General features: G+C 42.7%; 1 protein-coding gene across 6 annotated transcripts in view; it reads right to left on the bottom strand.

The window, feature by feature from the left end:
• znf438 (zinc finger protein 438) overlaps positions 1 to 20,598 on the bottom strand; it is a 217,389-nt gene that overhangs the window by 53,258 nt on the left and 143,533 nt on the right. For all 6 annotated transcript variants that reach the window (XM_078537755.1, XM_078537741.1, XM_078537743.1 and 3 more), the window contains one exon: positions 1,049 to 1,134. In XM_078537755.1, coding sequence (XP_078393881.1) covers positions 1,049 to 1,134 — 86 coding nt within the window. The remainder of the gene's footprint in view (positions 1 to 1,048; positions 1,135 to 20,598) is intronic.

Below are 20,598 nucleotides of genomic sequence, written 5' to 3'. Positions count from 1 at the left end.
TGTGTCAGGTAGAAGAATATTTCCCACTATGGTGATTGAGAGGATTGTTGAGCTGATCGAGGGGGCGGCACGGGGAGGTAGACAAAGAGAAGGGAATTAAAATCCAATGAGAGCGCAAAAGAAATGCACAGAAGTAGATCCCAAAAACAGGTTGAGGGAAATAGAATACCAAGTGATGCTGAGCAAGAGAATGCATGCAAACAAGAGTACAATAAGAAGCACACAGTTGAGATTCAGCAGTAACTCACCTGGCTGCCCTCTTTATATTTACATCATGTAACTTAATATTTCTCGTGTTTAATTTTTGAAAGGAACTGAGTTAACCTGGGCATGATTTCTGTGCACAAGCCTTGAGCATATCGCCATTAGACCCACCATTAAGTGACATTAATGACATCAGCTTAGATATTAACACTGGAATCAGCTCTGACTGAGGAGGGTGGTGGTGGAAAAAGCAAATATAAACTTACAATGTAAATATAAATTGAAGTATGGTGATGCAAGGCCAAGAATATTATAAAGTCCGCTATTTAAATTTAACTCAACAAATTGTTTCAAATCAATTCTTCCAATTTTACAGAAGGTCACGAAGATTAACAATGGCCAATTGCAAGAATCACTGTCCACTGATGCAAATATCTGAACCCACTACATAACAAAGTGCAATAGCATTTAAAAAAAGCTAACATATTTTGCCTGTTCTCTAAAGGGATCCTCCTCTTTGCTCCTCTTCACCCTTTCATCATTGCATACCTCTATGCCAACTTCTTATGGCTACGATGCAATTAAGAGAGGCGGGCTTTTCTATAGCCTCAGATCACAATGCAATTTCCCCAATGGACCAAAAGATAACCAAAGTCATCATTATAGAAGACTGGAGGGTTAACATGCTTTCAGCAACAGAAGCGCAAGAGGAAAATCTGGTAATTAACTCTCAGAAATTATAACACTGTAGGTGAGAAATACATAGTTCATCAACAACAATTTATAACAAGACTTCTTATAGTCCCAAGTCAGTCACTCCACTTAATGAAAGATAATATCTTACCAGCCAACTTTGATGAATCATGAATAAAATCCTGCATCTCTTCACAGTTCTGTGTTTGGCTGTCATCTACATTGCCAACTTCTCTCCTGTAACGAAGAGATTGCAAGATAAGGGAAATGACAAGAGTCTTGTGTGGAAGAAAAGCACAATTGGTTCAGTACCATGTATTGCTAGCATTATGCGTCACTTCGTTGCGGATACTGTTCAGTAAAACAAAGCAATGAAAACATGATGAAATCAAAAATCTCGATGCTCAGAATCATGCATGTTTATTACAGTTCATGTATTTTCTTATTTCAAAACCAATAGAGCATAGTTCACACAACAGAGCATTTACCTCCAACCTTAAGCCCAAGAGGAGCAAGTCACTGAAATATAAAGACAAACAGTCCGATTCTCAAGCAATGAAGTGATATAATCGAGGAGGGAAGGAATTAGAATAATATGGTTTTGCTCTTCAATTACAATTGATTGATCAATTTACCATTGCTGGTTAGTATAGCCCTGCTCCGCGGATGGTAACTGTACATTGATCAAATTTTTGGACTCTGTTTTACAGTATGAAGTTCTTTTAACAAAAAAAGAATTTCCACCTCCTGCAATAATGAGTACAGTTACTGGACAAGTAATCCAGGCAACTGCACTAATAACCCAAAAGGTGCGTTCAAATTCCAGTTTGAAAACGGAATTAAACGCAAGAAAATCTGGAAATAGAAAGTGAAGCTTGTTGGATTGTCATAAAAACTCAACTGGTTCACTAACTAGGGAAGAAAACAAGGCAGTCCTAGCCAATTTGGTTTAGTTGTGGCTCCAGTACCACATCAACAGGGATGACGCTTAACTTCACTTTGAAGTAGCCTAGGAGGTGTCAGCTGTGGCTTAGTTCATAGCACCCTCGCCTTTGAATCAGAGGGTTGTAGGTTCATGTCCCACTCCCGGAAACCAAGAACTGTGATTGTACTCGAAAGAGTTGCAATCTGTGACTGTTGATAACTCGAAAGAATTTTGAAGTGGCCTAGCATGCCACCCAGTTACAGATGGGCAATAAAAAGCACAGAGGTAATGTTAAACTTGTATAGAACCTTGTTTAGATCCACAAAGTACTGTGAACAGTTCTGGTCTCCATATTACAGATGTACTGCAGAAGGTGCAAAAAGGATTTACTATAATGACAGAACTGAGATATAACTAAATAGTGAATCATAGTATTGTTACAGCACAGGCGGCTGTTTGGCCCATCATGCCCTTGCCAGTTCTCTGCAAGAGCAGCACACCTTGTACCATCTCCTGCCTATTCCCTATAGCCCTGCCTATTATACCTGCCTGTCGATAACTGCTTGCAGTTTATCCGTAGCCTCCTCACAGTTCACAATGTTTCCAAGTTGTGTCACCTGAAAATTTTGAAATTGTGACCTGTATTCTCAAGTCTAAGTTATATATCAAGAAAAGCAGGGGTCTTAACACTGACCCCTCCGGAACCCCATTATATACCTTCTTCCAGTCGGACAAACAATAGCTGACCGCTATTCTCTTTCCCATCACTCAACTCTCTCTGCTACCTCATCAAAAACTCAAAAATAATTAGTTAAACATGATTTGCCCTCAGCTGGCTTTCCTTAATTAATCCATATCTGTCCACTGTTAATTTTGTCCTGAATTATCATTCCTAAAAGCTTCCCCATCACAGAGATTGGACTTGCCTGTTGTTCCTGGGCTCATCATTGCACCCTTTTTGAACAAGGGTGTAATATTTGCACTTGTCCAGTCCTCTGGCATCAACCCAGTATCTAAGGAGGATTGGAAGATGATGCCAGTGCCTCTGCAATTTGCACCTTTACCCACCGCCCCCGCCAGTATCCTGGATGAATATGATCTGGTCCTGATGACTTATGAACTTTAAGTACAGCCAGCCTATACAATACTTGCTCTTTATTAATTTTTAAGCCCATCCAGCGTCTCATCTATCTCCTCTTTTCCTACTAGTTGGGAAGCATCTTCTCTCTTGGTAAAGACTTACGCAAATTACTCATTTAGTATCTCAGCTATACCCCCCTGCCTCCATGCATTAATATCCTCTTTGGTCCCGAATTGGTTCTTCTCCTTTTACTCATTATCTGTCTATGAAAGATTTTCAGATTCCCTTTCATATTAGCTGCCATTCTCTTCTCATGCTCTCTTAGCTTCTCTTTTTTTTTTCACTTGTCCCTGAACTTTGCATATTCAGCCTGGTTCCCAATTGTATGATCCACCTGAAATATGTCAAATGCACCCTTTGTTGGCATCATCTAACACTATCACTATTGTCATCCAGGGAGGTCTGGATTTGTTTGCCCTAATTTTCCCCTTCACGGGAATGCACCTCGACTGTTCCCAAACTATCTTTTTGAAGGCTGGCCCATTGTTACATTACAGTCTTGCCTTCCAATCTTTGACTCCAATTTACCTGAGCCAGATCTCTTTTCGCCCCATCGAAGTTGGCCCTCCATAAATAAATTTTTACTCAGGATTGCTCCTTGTCCTTTTCCACAATCTTAAGATACTATGATCACTGTTCCCAAAATGTTCCCCGACTGACACTTGATCCACTTGATGCATCTCATTCACAGAACCAGAACCAGCAGTATCTCCTTCCTCACTGGGCCAGAATCATGATGATCTAGAAAATTCTCCCGAACACACCTCTTGCCCCTTCCCTGAGCTTTATTACTACCCAAGTCTATATTCAGATAATTAAAGTCCTCTATTATAACTACTCTATAGTTTCTGCACCTCCCTTGTAAATTTGCTTCTCTACATCTTTGCCACAAACACACCAAGTAGTTAATACCACCTCGATTATTTCTTAGCTCTAACCAAATAGATTCTGTCCTTGGCTCCTCAAGGATATCCTCTCGCTCCAGCACTGTTATGTCCTCCTTACTGAGTACAGGTGCTACTCCTTTCTTTATTTCCTTTCCTAGCTTTCATGAACGCCTAGTACCCAGAGATATTTAGTACCCCGTCCTGTTCTTTTCTGAGATTCAAAGAAATATTGGGAAGATCGAAACCATTGTCCGTGGTCCCTGCTATAAACTCAGTCCTCCAGCCATCAGCTCCATCCCTCTCCCTGGCAATTACCAAAGGCTGAACCAGACTATTCATAACCTTGAGATGAGCTTCCGGAAAATCACGAAGTTTGCCTGTTTCCAATAAAAACAGAAAATGCTGACAATACTCAACAGGTCAGGTAGTAGTTGTGGAGCGAGAAACAGAGTTACAACGTTACAGGTTGAACTCTGAACATTAACTCTGTTCCTCTCTTCACAGCTGCTACCTGACCTGTTCCAGCATTTTCTGATTTCCAGCATCTGCATGCTTTGCATTTCTATTGCCCGTTTCTAGCTCTGTAAAATTTGTCGTTTGGTAGTACAGGACCTGAGAATTGCTGAAAAAAAGAAACATGCCGAAGCTTTTCATCTTGCACTCAGTAGTACACTTCGCATGGATACTAATATAAGGGGAAAACAACAATTGATACTGTATGAAAAAGAGCGTGATTTGTTGACAAGTGGGCTCTGATTGGTAGAGGCGTTACCATAGAGAATGCACCAATTGATGGTGACTGACAGTTAACTGCCAAGCATTGTTTGAAATTTAAACCAGGCAGCTTGACCATGATTAGTCAAGGCATTGCCCTGAGGAATGAGTCAGTGAATGGCTGTCACTTATTTTGTTTAGCTGAAACAGGTGCAATGAGTGGACATGTTACTTTCTGACTGCAAAGAACAGGGCACTGTGTATTAATACATGTAGCTTCCAGTGTATGCAAATGCCACACTGCGAGCCCGACTGACAATCTTAAATTGGTTGTCAGCGTAATTCTTAGCACACTGAGGATTATTTAGCAAGTGTTGTCCAATCACGAAATCATATCTTATGTTGGACATTGTGTTTTGAGTTTTGCAAGCACGAGCTGGTTGGGTATGGTCTATACCTTGCCCATTGTGAACAGCGGCTGGGAATTGCCATTTCATACGATCCGCTAGTCTTTGGGGTGTACGACCTACATACCGAGTATCACACTGACACTGAAATTCATATACCACATTACTCATTTGTGTGGTAGGTAGAACGATCTATGATATATGTGGTAGATGGCGGTCTAGACCTGCCACCATTGAGTGAATCAGTATTCGTTGAACTTATGAACTTGGCAACTTGTGCAGTTGAATTCAGTTTTAATGGCACTATGTATGCCCAAATGGATACAGTACTCTCTTCACATACATACAAATTGTTGTTTTCCCCTTATAATGGTATTCTTGCAACATGTCCGGATGAGTGAAAGACAAAAAAGTTTCAATGGGGGAGGTAATCGTGTAGTGGTATTGTCACTGGACTAGTGATCCAGACACCCAGGGACTCGGGTTCGAATCCCGCCACGGCAGATGGTGGAATTTGAATTCAATAAAAATCTGGAAATAAAAATCTAATTATAGCCATGAAACCATTGTTGATTGTTGTAAAAATCCATCTGGTTCACTAATCTGGAAATCTGCCGTCCTTACCTGGTCTGGCCTACATGCGATTCCAGGCCTACAGCAATGTGGTTGACTCTTAAATGCCCTGGCAAGCCGCTCAGTTGCATTAAACCACTACGAAGTCTCAAAGGAGGAATGAAATCGGCGGACCACCCAACCTCGACCAAGACACCGGAAATGACAATGGCAAACTCAGCCCTTGGATCCTGCAAAGTCCCCCTCCATTTGGGGGCTAGTGCCAAAATTGAGCTGTCTCACGGACTAGTCAAGCAACAGCCTGACATAGTCATCCTCACTGAATCATATCTTACAGATAATGTCCCAGACACCACCATCACCATCCCTAGCCCTACTGGCAGGGCAGACCCAGCAGAGATGGCGGCACAGTGGTATACAGTCAGGAGGGAGTTGCCCTGGGAGTCCTCAACATCGACTCCAGGGCCCATGAAGTCTCATGGCATCACATCAAACATGGGTAAGGAAACTTCCTGCTGAAACCTCCTTTCCTCCCTCAGCTGATGAATCAGTGCTGCTCCATGTTGAACACCACTTGGAGGAAGCAGTAACGGTGGCAAGGGCGCAGAATGTACTCTGGGTGGGGGGCTTCAATGTCCATTGCCAAGACTGGCTCAGTAGCACCACTACTGACCGAACTGGCCGAGTCCTAAATGACATACCTGCTAGTCTGGGTCTGCAGCAGGTGGTGAGGGAACCAACACAAGGGAAAAAGACACTTGGCCCCATCCTCACCAAACTGCCTGCTGCAGATGTATCTGTCCATGACAGTAATCGGTAGGAGTGACCACTGCACAGTCATTGTGGAGACGCAGTCCTGCCTTCACATTGAGGATAACCTCTATCATGTTGTGTGACACTACCACCGTGCTAAGTAGGATAGATTTCAAACAGATCTTGCAACTCAAGAATGAGTATCCAGGAGGTGCTATGGGCCATCACTAGCAGCAGAATTATACTCAAATACAATCTGTAACCTGATGGCCCAGCATATCCCTCACTCTACCATTACCAGCAAACGAGGGGATCAACCCTGGTTCAGTGAAGAGTGCAGGAGGGCATGCCAGGAGCAGCATCGGGCACACCTAAAAATGAGGTGTCAACCTCGTAAAGCTATAACACAGGACTACTTGCATGCCAAACAGCATAAGCAACAAGTGATAGACAGAGCTAAGCGATTCCACAACCAACAGATCAGATTTAAGCTCTACAGTTCTGCCACATCCAGTCGTGAATGGTGGTGGACAATTAAATAACTAGCTGGAGGAGGCAGCTCCACAAATATCCCATCTTAAATGATGGGGGAGCCCAGCACATCAGTGCAAAAGATGAGGCTGAAGCATTTGCTGCAATCCTCAGCCAGAAACGCCAAGTGGATGATCCATCTCAGCCTCCTGCGGAGGTCCGCAGCATCACAGATGCCAGTCTTCAGCCAATTCAATTCACTCCATGTGATATCAAGAAACACTGAAGGCACTGGATAGTGCAAAGGCTATGGGCCCTGACAATATTCTGGCAATAGTGCTGAAGACTTGTGCTCCAGAGCTTGCCATGCCCCAAGCCAAGCTGTTCCAGTACAACTACAACACTAGCATCTACCCGGTCATGCGGAAAATTGCCCAGGTTGTCCTGTATACAAAAAGCAGGACAAATCCAATCCGGCCAATTACTGCCCCATCAATCTACTCTCTATCATCAGTAAAGTAATGGAAGGAGTCATCAACAGTGCTGTCAAGCAGCACTTGCTTAGCAATAACCTGCTCACTGACGTCCAGTTTGGGATCTGCCAGGGCCACTCAACTCCTGACCTCATTACAACCTTCATTCAAACATGGACAAAAGAGTTGAACTCCGAAGTCGTGAATGGTGGAGGACAATTAAACAACTCACTGAAGTGACGGGAGAGTGACTGCCCTGTAATCAAGGCTGTATTTGACCGTGTGGCATCATAGAGCCTTAGCAAACCTGGAGTCAATGGGAATCAGGGGGAAAGCTCTCCACTGTTTGGAGTCATACCTAGCACAAAGGAAGATGGTTGTGGTTTTTTTTTATTCATTCACGGGAATTCACCAAGGCTCCTTACACAGCACCTTCCAAACCCACGACTAGTACCATCTAGAAGGACAAGGGCAGCAGATGCATGGGAATACCGCCAACTGGAAGTTCCCCTCCATGTCACACACAATCCTGACTTGGTAATGTAATCGCCATTCCTTCACTGTCGTTGGGTCAAAATCCTGGAACTCCCTTCCTAACAGCACTGTGGGTGTACCTACACTACATGGGCCACAGCGGTTTCAGGTGGCAGCTCACCACCACCTTCTCAAGGGCAACTAGGGATGGGCAATAAATGCTAGCCCAGCCAGTGAAGCCCACATCCCACGAATGAATAAATAAAATCTCTGTTTTCAGCAATACTTAAGTTCTGTAAAATTAACCAATTCTGTCCTAGCCTCAGCTCACCTGCTGCTAAAATCCTCCTCCACGCCTTGGTTACCTCCAGACCTGACCACCAAGACGGACTCCTGGCCAGCCTCCCACATTCCAACCTCCGTAAGGTTAAGGTCATCCAAAATTCGGTTGTCCTAACTTGCACCAAGTCCCGTTCACTCATCACCCCCGTGCTCACTCACCTATACTGGCTCCCAATTAAGCAACACCTTGATTTTAAAATTCTCATCCTTGTTTTCAAATCCCATCATAGCCTCATCCCTCTTCCCCCCTGCAATTGCCTCCAGTATGACAACTCGTTGAGATCACAATCTGCACAATTTTGGCCTCTTCAGCATCCCTGATTTTAATCATTCCATAACTGGCAGCCATGCTTTGGGCTGCCTACCCTAAGCTCTGAAATTCCCACCCGAAATCTCTCTGTCTTTGTTTCCTCCTTGAAACCCCCCTTACAATCTACCTCTTACGCCAAGCCTTTGGTCATCAGTCCTAATTTCTCCTTATGTGGCTCGGTGTCGAGCTTTGTATAATGCTCCTGTAAAACGCCTTGGGACGTTTTCTTATGTTAAAGGCACTAAACAAATATAAATTGTTATTGAGAGTTTACACCTTTTAAAAAAAGATACAAGCTGAGCTGCTCCTCTTCAGGAAAGAGAGGAGACTGAGGGGTGACCTGATGGAGGCCTTTCAGATTACAGAAAAGTATGATAGGACAGAGAGAGATGTTTGTACTTGTAGGCAATACTAGAGCTAGGTGCCAAAAATTCAAGACAGTCACTAATAAATCCATTTGGGATTTAGGGAAAAATACTTAGCCAAGGGGGTAGTTAGAAGAAAGAACTTACGACCACAAGTAGTTGAGGAAAACAGGGAACAGGAGTAGGCCATTTCACCCCTTGGGCCTATTGCTCCATTCAATGAAACAGAAACATAGAAGGAAGCCATTCAATCCATCATGTCCGTCAAAAAGGAGCCATCCAATCTAATTCCACCTTTTGGTACGTAGTCCTGTAGGTTATGGTACCTCAAATCCATATCCAAGTTTTTTTAAAAATGCGATCAAGGTTTCTGCGCCTATTCATTTAGGGCAGTGAGTTCCAGACCCCACCCCACTCTGGGTGATAAAATTACTCTGCAACTCCCCTCTAATCCTTCTATCAATTGTTTGAAATCAATATCCCCTGGCTATTGAGTGTCTGTTAATGGAAATAGATCCCCCCGACCCACTTTATCTAGGCCCCTCAATAATTTTACAAATCTCATATTTAATCACCCCTCAGCCTCCTCTGCTCCAAAGAAAATAACACCAGCTTATGTGCATATCCAATCTTTCTTCAAGCTAAAATTCGCCATTCTGACCAACAGCCTCATAAATCTCCCCTGTACACTCTGTAGTACACTCACACCACTCCTGTAATGGAGTGACTAGAACTGGATGCAGTACTCTTGCTGTGGCCTATGTAGCATTTTGTACAATTCTGGCTTAACCTCCCTGCTCTTCTATTCCAGGCCCGGGCCAATAAAGCGAAGTATCAAATGATGCAAGAGAATCGCTATCATTGCAAAACATACAATGGACATTGTATAGGTGCTTCCATTTTAAGCATATTCTCCATTGCCCTTGTGTTTATGGACATCAATTTTGGCTTCCACAACTTTTATTGTCATTGTTTGGCTACATCACCAAATATATTGTGAGCCACACATTATAAGAATATATATTTCACTCCCCCAAGACTGCACATTACATTGCTGCAGTTTGCATATGGACATTTATTCCCAAGTTTCATGGTTACAACTTAAAGCTGTAGCAAAAGTGGTGATTTGGATACTTTTTACATGATGAAATTTAATATGCAAAAGAAATGATTAAGAACCAAAAACACTGTCTTCATCTCAAAGTTGCAACAGTGAAAGTATTTTCTTCTGGTGGTTAGAAGAATTATTCATCATAGTTTTGTCAAGTTGCCGAAGAAAAGGACATCAGTGATGTTATTTACCAGAGGAGACAAAACTTGATGCATTTAAACTATTCAGCAGTTCGAGGATATACACTGCCAATCAAAGCTTACTCCAGGGAATCAATTCCCTTTTTATGACTGTATAAGGAGGATGAACTATTCAGCATTACCAGAGGGACCATGGCACATCGTTGAAACTAGAGAAACATTACACCGAGGTGAAATGGAACTTTTTTGGCTGATTTAACAGTGAAGGAACTGAATGATATTAGAAAAATTTGTGTTGCAGCCTCAGCCATAAAAAGTTGCAGTGTTTCTTAAGCAGGTTTGTACATTGGGCATCCTGCCACATAAAGGAGAGAGCGACAGCATCTTGTGTTTTCCATTTACAAAACCATCTTTTTGAAGGGCAATCATAGTGCAGCCAAACCTGAGACCTGAAGCTATCTGAAAGTATATGCAGAGAGGCAAGCACTCTTGTGGGAATCGAACTGTAGGGTTTTAAGGTAATAGGGAACAGCATAAATTAATTGGGGAACAGCATTTGAAAAAGCTGGGCTAGCGGCTCACTAATGTTTAAGGAGAATGGTTCCTAAATAGATACCATTTTCTCTCGAGTTCTTTCCAGACCGAACAAAGGAATCTTGACATTTTCTACCTGAACCAAATTTATTCAATTTTATCTTTTCCTTTAACCTTTTTTGTGCAGTCACAGTTCTTTCACAGCTTTATTTTCTGTCATTTAATTTTCACTTTTGCAGTTATTATTGCTACCACAATTTCTCATCGTTAAGTCAACTTTACATGGAGATTGCTAACTGCATTGTTGGAGCATAAAAGATACTGCTCCAATTGATGCTACAATATTCTACGGAGATTTCACTCATGATTTAATACATAATTTAAGAATTAAGAAATTGTAAAAAATGAATACCAACACTTCGTTAACTAATATAAAACTTAATTGAAACTGTTTAACAGTAAGCTGCAAGAAGCAACTGGGCAGAGAGATTTTGAAACTGAAAAAAAATTGTACGAAACTTGTTCTAGCAATTATGCAATGTCCAACAAGCATTACCACTAATGCAATTATATAAATGTTGCCAAATCCATTCATTACAAGTATAAAAAGTGACCTTGCTTCCAGAAAAAAAGCAATCTTTTGTAACATTCGCCTGCACCAAACCTAGATCTAGAGGGAAAAAAAAATCTGACGTAATATCCTCCAACTTTTATACTTGTTGTTTGCATCATATTGAAAATGAAACAAGACTCTGAACCAGAATGTTGAATATGACTTTGCTTTTAGGCCATTTGGCTTAGATAATGCAGTTCAAACTAAATATACAGAATTCTATTTTATAATCACTATCACCTTAATTTAGTATATTTTTAGATGTCTATGAGTGAAACCAAATAGATTTAGAACACGTCGCCACCAGTAATAATCAGGATTCAATCAAGGTTAGTCTGTAATCCTTAGGGTATTGTTCATCACTTCTGGTCCATGGGTGGAAACTTCCTGTGGCAGCAGCTGTAACCTTGTCATCAAGACACAAATGTTCACAAAAGCATCTGTCTTTTACTTTGTGTCGGATACTGATGCTAATATTAGACTAACACAGAAAAATAACTAAACAATATGCTTTCTATAGCAAATGTGCTTCACTTGATTTAATTTCTACAAACATGAATTGTGATCTGTGCACCTGTTTCAGAACTCATGAAAGCTTTAATACCTTGAACAATTTAGCTCAGCTCTGTTTCCATCAAAAACTGAAAAACCTATGCAGTTTTAACATTTTAAATATTTATCTGGTGATGAGTAATGGCACCATATTTTCTTTTTTTTTTAAAGATTGGTTGACTTTATTGATGCCCTTTCTAGCCTTTTCTTTGTATCCAATAGAACAAACGATCCTAACCACAACTCCTTCATGAATCTATTACAGGAAAGCAAGTCTCCATCAGAAGCAGATAATGAGATTCCAAAGAGCTTGATTTGGTATTTTAGGATAAGATAGTTCAGCTAAAATAATGGACCAAATAATAGTGAGACTAATGACGCTCATCATTAATGCTGGGCAAATAGCGCAGCAACTTCAGATGAGGGGAAAGTTAAACACGAACATCCACCTGCTGAGACTTTAGGGAAGGTACAGAAGAGATTTACCAGAATGATCACAGGGATGATGGATAGAAGGGCCAGGTTGTTCTCTTTAAAGGAGAGAAGGTTAAGAGCAGATTTGACAGAGATATTTAAAATCATGAATTGTTTGAGAGACAATATAGAGAAACTAAGCAGGGGGAGATGGTGGCATAGTGGTAGCGTCCCTAGCCTAGCAAACCAGAGGTCCAGCTTAATTCTCAGGTTCTAATCCCACCATGGCAACTGGTGGAATTTAAATTCAAATAATAAATCTAAATTTTTTTTAAATCCAGTCACAGGATGTGGGCCTCACTGGCTAGGACAGCATTTATTGCCCATCCCTAACTGCCCTTGAGAAGGCGGTGGTGAGCTGCCTTCTTGAACTGCTGCAGTTCATGTGGTGTAGGTACACCAACAGTACTGTTAGGGAGGGAGTTCCAGGATTTTGATCTGACAGTGAAGAAATGGCGATATATTTCCAATTCAAGAAGGTGAGTGGCTTGGAGGGGAACATCCAGGTGGTGGTGTTGCCATGTGCCTGCTGCCCTTGTCCCTCTAGATGGTAGTGCTGGTGGGTTTGGAAGGTGCTGCCTCAGGGGCCTTGGTGAGTTCCTGCACTGCATCTTGTAGATGGTATATACTGCTCTGACTATTCATCAGTGGTGGAGGGAGTGAATGTTTGTAGGTGTGGTGCCAATCAAGCAGCTTGCTTTCCCCTGGCTGGGGTCAAGCTTCTTGAGTGCTGTTGGAGCTTCACTCATCCAGGCAAGTGGAGAGTATTCCATCACACTCCTGTCTTCTGCCTTGTGGATGGTGGTCAGATTTTGGGAAGTCAGGGGGTGAGTTACTCACTGCAGGATTCCTTGCCTCTGATCTGCTCTTGTAGCCACAGTATTTATGTGGCTAGTCCAGTTCAATTTCTGGTAAATGCTAACACCCAGGATGTTGATAATGGGGGATTCAGCGATGGTAATGCCATTGAATGGTAAGGGGCAATTTTCCGATTCTCTCTTGTTGGAGATGGACATTGCCTGGCACTTGTGCGGCGTGAATATTACTTGTCACTTGTAAGCCCAAGACTGGATATTGTCCAGGTCTTGCTGCATTTGGACATGGACTGCTTCAGTATCTGAGGAGTCGCAAATGGTGAACATTGTACAATCATCAGTGAACATCCCCACTTCTGACCTTATGATGGAAGGAAGGTCATTAGTGAAGCAGCTGAAGATGGTTGGGCCTAGGACACTACCCTGAGGAACTCTCACAGTGGTGTCCTGGAACTGAGATGATTGACCTCGAACAACCACAACCATCTTCCTTTGTGCTAGGTATGACTCCAACCAGCAGAGAGTTTTCCCCCAATTCCCATTGGCTCCAGTTTTGCGAAAGCGCTTTGATCAAATACACTTGGTCAAATACTGCCTTGATATCAGGGCAGTCACTCTCACCTCAGGAGTTCAGCTCCATGTTTGAACAAAGTTTGTAATGAGGTCAGAATCTGAGCTGACCCTGACAGAACCCGAACTGAGGATCAGTGAGCAGGTTATTGCTAAGCAAGTGCCGCTTGATAGCATTGTTGATGACACTTTCCATCACTTTACTGAGCGAACTGATGGGGTGGTAATTGCCCAGGTTGGATTTGTCCTGCTTCTTGCGTACAGGACATACCTGGGCAATTTTCCACATTGCCAGTGTTATAGCTGCACTGAAGCAGCTTGGCTGTGGGTGTGGCAAACTCTGGAGCACAAGTCTTCAGTGCTATTGCTAGCACATTGTCAGGGCCCATAGCCTTTGCCGTATCCAGTGCCTTTAGCCGTTTCTTGGGATCATGTCGAGTAAATCGAATTGGCTGAAGACCGGCATGCTGGGGACCACCAGAATAGGCGGAGGTGGATCATCCACTTGGCAGTTCTGGCTGAAGATGGTTGTAAATGCTTCTGCCTGATCTTTTGCACTGTTGTGCTGGGATCCTCCATCATTGAGGATGGGAATATTTGTGGAGCCTCCTCCTCCAGTGAGTTATTTATTTGTCCACCACCATTCACGACTGTGTGGCAGGACTGCAGAGCTTAGATCTGAGCTGTTGGTTGTGGGATCGCTTAGCTCTGTCTATGGCTTGCTGCTTATGCTGTTTAGCATGCAAGTAGTCCTGTGTTGTAGCTTCACCAGGTTGATACCTCATTTTTTAGGTACACACTCTCCATTGAGCCAGGGTTGATCCCCAGGCTTTGTGGTAATGACAGGGAATAGGCTATGCCATGAGGTTACAGATTGTTTGAGTATAATTCTGCTGCTGCTGATGGCCCACAGCACCTCATGGTTGCCCAGTCTTGAGTTGCTAGAGTTACTCAAAATATATCCCACTTAGCACAGTGGTAGTGCCACACAACACGATGGAGGGTATCCTCAATGTGAAGACAGGACTTTGTCTTCACGACAGTGCCGTGGTCACTCCTACTGATACTGTCATGGATAGATGCATCTGCAGCAGGCAGGTTGGTGATGGAGTTGGTGAGGTGAAGTATGTTTTTCCCTCTTGTTGGTTCTCTCACCATATGCCACAGACCCAGTCTAGCAGCTATGCCCTTTTGGACTCGGCCAACTCAGTCAGTAGTGGCGCTACCGAGCCACTCTTAGTGATGGACAAGTCCCCCATCCAGAGGACATTGTGCACCCTTGCTACCTTCAGTGCTTCCTCCAAGTGGCGTTCAGCATGGAGGGATACTGATTCATCAGCTTTTTTAAAAATTCATTAATGGGACGTGGGCTTTGCTGGCTGGGCCAGCATTTATTGCCCGGGCCAGCATTTATTGCCCATCCCTGAGGGGGCACAGTAAACGGTAATCAGGAGGAGGTTTCCTTGCCCATGTTTGACTTGATGCCATGAGACTTCATGGGATCGGAGTTGAAGTTGAGGACTCCCAGGGCAACGCCCTCCCCACCGTATACCATTGTCCCACCACCTTTGATGGTTTAGTTCGGTGGGACAGGGCATACCCAGGAATCTTGATGGTGGCGTCTGGGACATTATCTTTAAGGTACGATTCCATGACTTTAACTATGTCAGGCTGTTGCTTGACTAGTCTGTGAGATAGCTCTCCCAATTTTGACACAAGCCCCCAGACATTAGTAAGGACGACTTTGCAGGGTTGATAGGGCTGAGTTTGCCGTTGTCATTTCTGGTGCCTAGGTCAATGCTGGTGGTCTGTCTGGTTTCATTCCTTATTGACTGATTTTAAGCAGGTAAGGATGATAAATTTCCCTTTTTAAAGGACATTAGTGAACCAGATGGATTTTTACGACAATGGTTTCATGGTCATCATTAGACTTTTAATTCCATACTTTTGACTGATTGAATGGTGGGATTCAAACCCAGGTCCCCAGAACATTACCCTGGGTGTCTGGGTCACTAGTCCAGTGACAATGCCAATGCACCACCATCTCTCCTTTGGTCAGAAAGCTAGTCTCAGTAATGGCGACCATGACAGCTATCATCCATTGTTGTAAAGAGCCATCTAGTTCATTAATGTCTTTTAGGGAAGGAAATCTGCCATCCTTACCTGGTCTGGCCTACATTTGACTCCAGGCCCACAGCAATGTGGTTGACTCTTAAATGCACTCTGAAATGGCTAGCAAGCCACTCAGTTCAAGGGCAATTTGGGATGGGCAACAAATGCTGGCTTTGTCAGCAACATCCACATCCTGTGAAAGAATAAATTTTAAAAACTGCTGTTTCTAAACACCTGATGGGTCAATAATGAGAGGACATAGATTTAAGATGATTGCAAAAGAATCAGAGGCAAGAAGAGGAAAATGTTTTATGCTTCGAATGATTAGGATTTGGAACGCACTGCATGGTAGGGTGATGATACAGATTCAATAAGAGATTATAAAAGGGAGTTCTATAACTCCTTGGAGGAAAGACTGCAGGGATATGAAAGAGGATGTATTGGAATATCTTGATTGTTCTTCAAAAGAGGTGGCACACTCAATGGGCTCAATGGCCTTCTTTTGTGCTAATAATAGTCTATGATTCTAAGTGATCTCCTTATTCCTCTTCCAAAAATGAACCACCTGATCTTCACTTATGTTTAACTTAATTGGTCATTGATACACACACTAAGCAAGACTATTCATATCTTCTTGTATTTTGGTTCAGTCCTTCAAAACATGAGCTATACTTACTCCCCACCCCCAATCACGCATATTTGGTAACATCTGCATATTTGGTAACATCTGCATATTTCAACGGATTGATTTGGACTTGAGAAATGGATGCACTTTTGCACACAGTGGAAAAAAAAACTGTTGCCCCAGGGGAACATCACTTCACAATTTCTGACAGTCTGAGAAACTTTCCTGAAATCTGACATTTTATTTTCGGTTTTCTAGCCATTTTTCAACCTATTCTGTCATTGGCGGCTCACTCCATATGCTCTGATCTTTGTTTGTGTGTCAGCTATGCCTCAGTCGGTAGCATTTTCTCCTGAGTCAGAAGGTTCAAGTCCCATTCCAGGACATGAGAATAACAATCCAAGCTGACATTCCAGTGCAATACTGAGGGAGTGCTGCACTGACACAGGTGCTGTCTTTCGATGAGATGTTAAACAGTGGCCCTGTTACTCTCTCATGGATGTAAAAGGCTCCACAGCACTATTTTGAAGAAGGGCAAGTGGTTATGCCGGTGTCCTGGCCAACATTTATCCCTCAATCAACATCATCAGAAACAGGTCATCTGGTCATCATTACATTGCTATTAGTGGGAGCTTGCTGTGTGCAAATTAGCTGCCGCCTTTTCTACACTACACCATTGACTACACTTCAGAAGTAAAACCTTTTAGGATGTCCAGCAGTTGTGAAAGGTGCTATATAAATGCAAAACTTATTATTTTTTTTAATTCATTCATGGGATGTGGGCATTGCTGGCTCAGCCAGTATTTATTGCCCATCCCTAATTGCCATCGAGAAGGTGGTGGTGAGCTGTCTTCTTGAACCGCTGCAGTCCATGTGGTGTAGGTACACCCACAATGCTGTTAGGGAGGGAATTCCAGGATTTTGACCCGGCGACAGTGAAGGAATGATGCTATATTTCCAAGTCAGGATGGTGTGTGGCTTGGAGGGAAACTTCCAGGTGGTGGTGTTCCCATGCATCTGCTGCCCTTGTCCTTTATGTGGCACCTTATCGCCAGCATTCTCAAAATCAAATGTGCCACATCTGCCACTCCACCCTTGTCTACTCTTTTTGCTAATTCTTCAAAGAATTCAATAGATTGGTTAATCCTTTTAGATATCCATGCTATTTTTCACTATATAGATTTCTACCTCATTTGTTACCTCCTCTTTGAGCAGATCCTAATATTGTTTCAATCATTGCCATTAAATTAACTGGTCTATAGACCATAGATGTATGCAACAAGACCTGGACAACATTCAGGCTTGGGTTGATATGTGGCAAATAACATTTGCACACCATGTAAGTGTCAGGCAATTCTTTCCATTAGGAAAGAATTTAACCACCTCCCCTTGACATTCAATGGAATAACCATTGCTGACTCTCCCATCAACATGACGGGTGCCACCGTTAACTAGAGTGTGAACTCGACCAGCCATAAAAATATGGTGGCTACAAGGGCTGGTCAGAGGCTAGGAATTCTGCAGCGAGTAACTTGTCTCTTAACCCCTAAAGCCTGTCCACTACCTACAAGACACAAATGAGTTGCCTGGATGAGTGCAGTTCCAACTACACTTAAGAAGCTCAACACCATCCAGGACAAAGCAGCCCACTTGATCAGCACCGCATCCACCAACTTAAATATTCACTCCCTCCATAACGGATACACAGTGGCAGCTGTGTGCACCATCTACAAGATGCACTAGAGCAATTTGCCAAGGCTCCTTTGATAGCACCTTCCAAAGGCACAACCTCTACCACCTAGACGGACAAGGGCAGCAGATGCATGGGAACACCACCACCTGGAAGTTCCTCTCCAAGCCACACACCATCCTGACTTGGAAATATATTGTCATTCCTTCACTGTTGCTGGGTCAAAATCCTGGAACTCCCTTCCTAACAACACTGTGGGTGTACCTACATCACCTGGGCTGTAGGAGTTCAAGAAGGCAGCTCATTACTACTTCTCAAGAGCATTAGGGGATGGGTCATAAATGTTGCTCAAGCCAGCAATGCTCACATCCCAGGAACAAATAAAAAAATTACAAGAGCCTTTAATCACCAAAGATATATAAAACAAGGTTGGATAGAGATCGCATTGTGGGGTGTGCGCAATCTACAGCATGAGTGTTTGTGGACAGCAGCATGACTCCAAAGACCAACATTAAGTGTCTGTAACTCGAACTTCAATTCAGAGCTGTTGAGTCCGAGGTGCAGAAACTGCGATGCATCAAGGAGGGGGGAAGAGTTACCTGGACAGTTTGAGCCAGGAGGCAAACACATCCCTTAAGTTAGACTGTGGGTTAGATTTGGTTTGTGGTCATTGATAGAAGGATGTGACTACTACACAGGCAGCTAATGCGATGACAGATGCAGTACTGGAGGAGCTTCAGTCTTTGATGTTTGCAGGGAGGCTGCAGGGAGGATAGACAAATGGGCTTCTGCTGAGGTAGTTTGAAGAGCTAGGGTTCAAAATAAAAAGGAGGGTTTCAAAGGAACTAATCTCTGGATTACCACCAGAGCCAACCACAATTTGGCACAGGAACAAACAGATTAGAGGTTTGAATACATTGTGTGGGAGGCAGGGTTTCAATTCATGGGGCACTGGCACCAAAACTGGGGAAAGAGGGAGCTGCTCGCTTCACTTAAACCAAAAACACTATCCTGGCAAACTGAATAACTAGGGCAGTAGATAGGACTATAAACTAATAAGGGAGAGAGGGAGCCCAGTTATGGTTTCATGGGATTGGATTAACAGATTAGAATGGATTGAGGATTGGTTAACAGATAGAAAGCAAAGAGTAGGAATAAATCGATCATTTTTGGGATAGCAGAATGTGACTAGTGGAGTGTCACAAGAATCGGTAATTGGGCCTCAGCCATTTGCAATCTGAATCAATGACTGAGAATACAGAACCATAAGTAATGCATCCAAATTCGCTGCTGATACAAAACTAGGTGGAAAAGCAAGCTTTGATGAGGATGCAAAAAGGCTGCAAAAGGACAGACTGATTAAGGGATTGGGCAAGGAGGGGGGCAGATGGAATATTACGTGGGCAAGTGTGAAATTATCCAATTTGGCAGGAAGAATGGAAAAGCAGTTTTTTTTTAAAAAGTGAGAAACTAGTATAATATTGGTATGCAAAGGGGTTGGGAGATTCTTGTACCCAAATCATAGAAAGTTAACTTGCAGTTGCAGTTAACAATTAGGAAGGCAAATGGTATGTTCAGCTTTATTGCAAGAGAATTGGAGCACAAGAGTACCAAAGTCTTGCTCCAATTATATGGAGCATTGCTGAGATTGTACATGGAGTACTGTGTACTGTTTTAGACTCCTTACCTACTTGCCTTCCAAGAGCTACAACAATGATTCATTATATTGATTCCTGACATGTCTTATGAGGTTAAGCAGAATGGACCAAGATTCCAGAATTTAGAATAATGAGAGGTGATCGCGTTGATGTGTAAAATTCTTGAAGGGCTTAACAGGATAGATAGTGAATGGCTATTTCACATGGCTAGGGTGTCTGGAACAAGGAATCATAGTCTCAGGATAAGGGATCAGCAATTTAAACTGTGATCAGGAGACATTTCTTCACTCCAAGGGTTGTAAATCTTTGGAATTCTCTACCGCAAAAGGATTGTGGCTGCTCAGTCTATAAGTGCATCCAAAACTGAGATCAATAGCTTTTTAGGCAGTAAGGGAATCTAGAGGTTTAGGACAGGAAAGTGGAGATTATGTACAAGTTTAGTCATGATCTTTTTGATTAGTGGAGCAGGGTCAAGGGGTCAAATGGCCTACTCTTGCTCCTATTTCTTAGTTTCCATTTAAGAACATAGTGCCTCTGCAAGCCCCTCCCAACAGGTACAATCCATCTGGACCTGAGGATTTGCTCTCCTTATGTTTGGCTCATATCTCTTTTCTTTCTATCCTAACTGTTGTGAATCCCTTGTGGCTCCTTCTATTGTTGTGATTTTCTCTTTGTTAGCCTCTGCAGTGAAAGCGAAATAAAGTATCAATTTAGTATCCCTGCCCTTTCTGTATTAACCCCTATGAGCTTACCTTGCAGGTCCAAGCCCTATTTCTATCTTGCATGCTATTCATGTGCCTATAGAATAATTTATTCTTTTTGTATTGTTTGACATTTTTATTTCACATTTCCTTTTTACCTTCTTAACTGCTTTCTGATTTTATCCTGGCCCTCTAAATGTCCATTTCACCTCACTATTGGTTAGTGTGTAATTTTCTAATGGAATGTATTTCTCCCGAATGCTATCCATCG

The sequence above is a fragment of the Cetorhinus maximus genome, chromosome 3, assembly GCF_964194155.1.
Source record: "Cetorhinus maximus chromosome 3, sCetMax3.hap1.1, whole genome shotgun sequence".
Lineage (NCBI taxonomy): Eukaryota > Metazoa > Chordata > Chondrichthyes > Lamniformes > Cetorhinidae > Cetorhinus > Cetorhinus maximus.
Note: the sequence above shows the minus strand (reverse complement) of the source record. Positions and strands in the feature narration are given on the sequence as shown.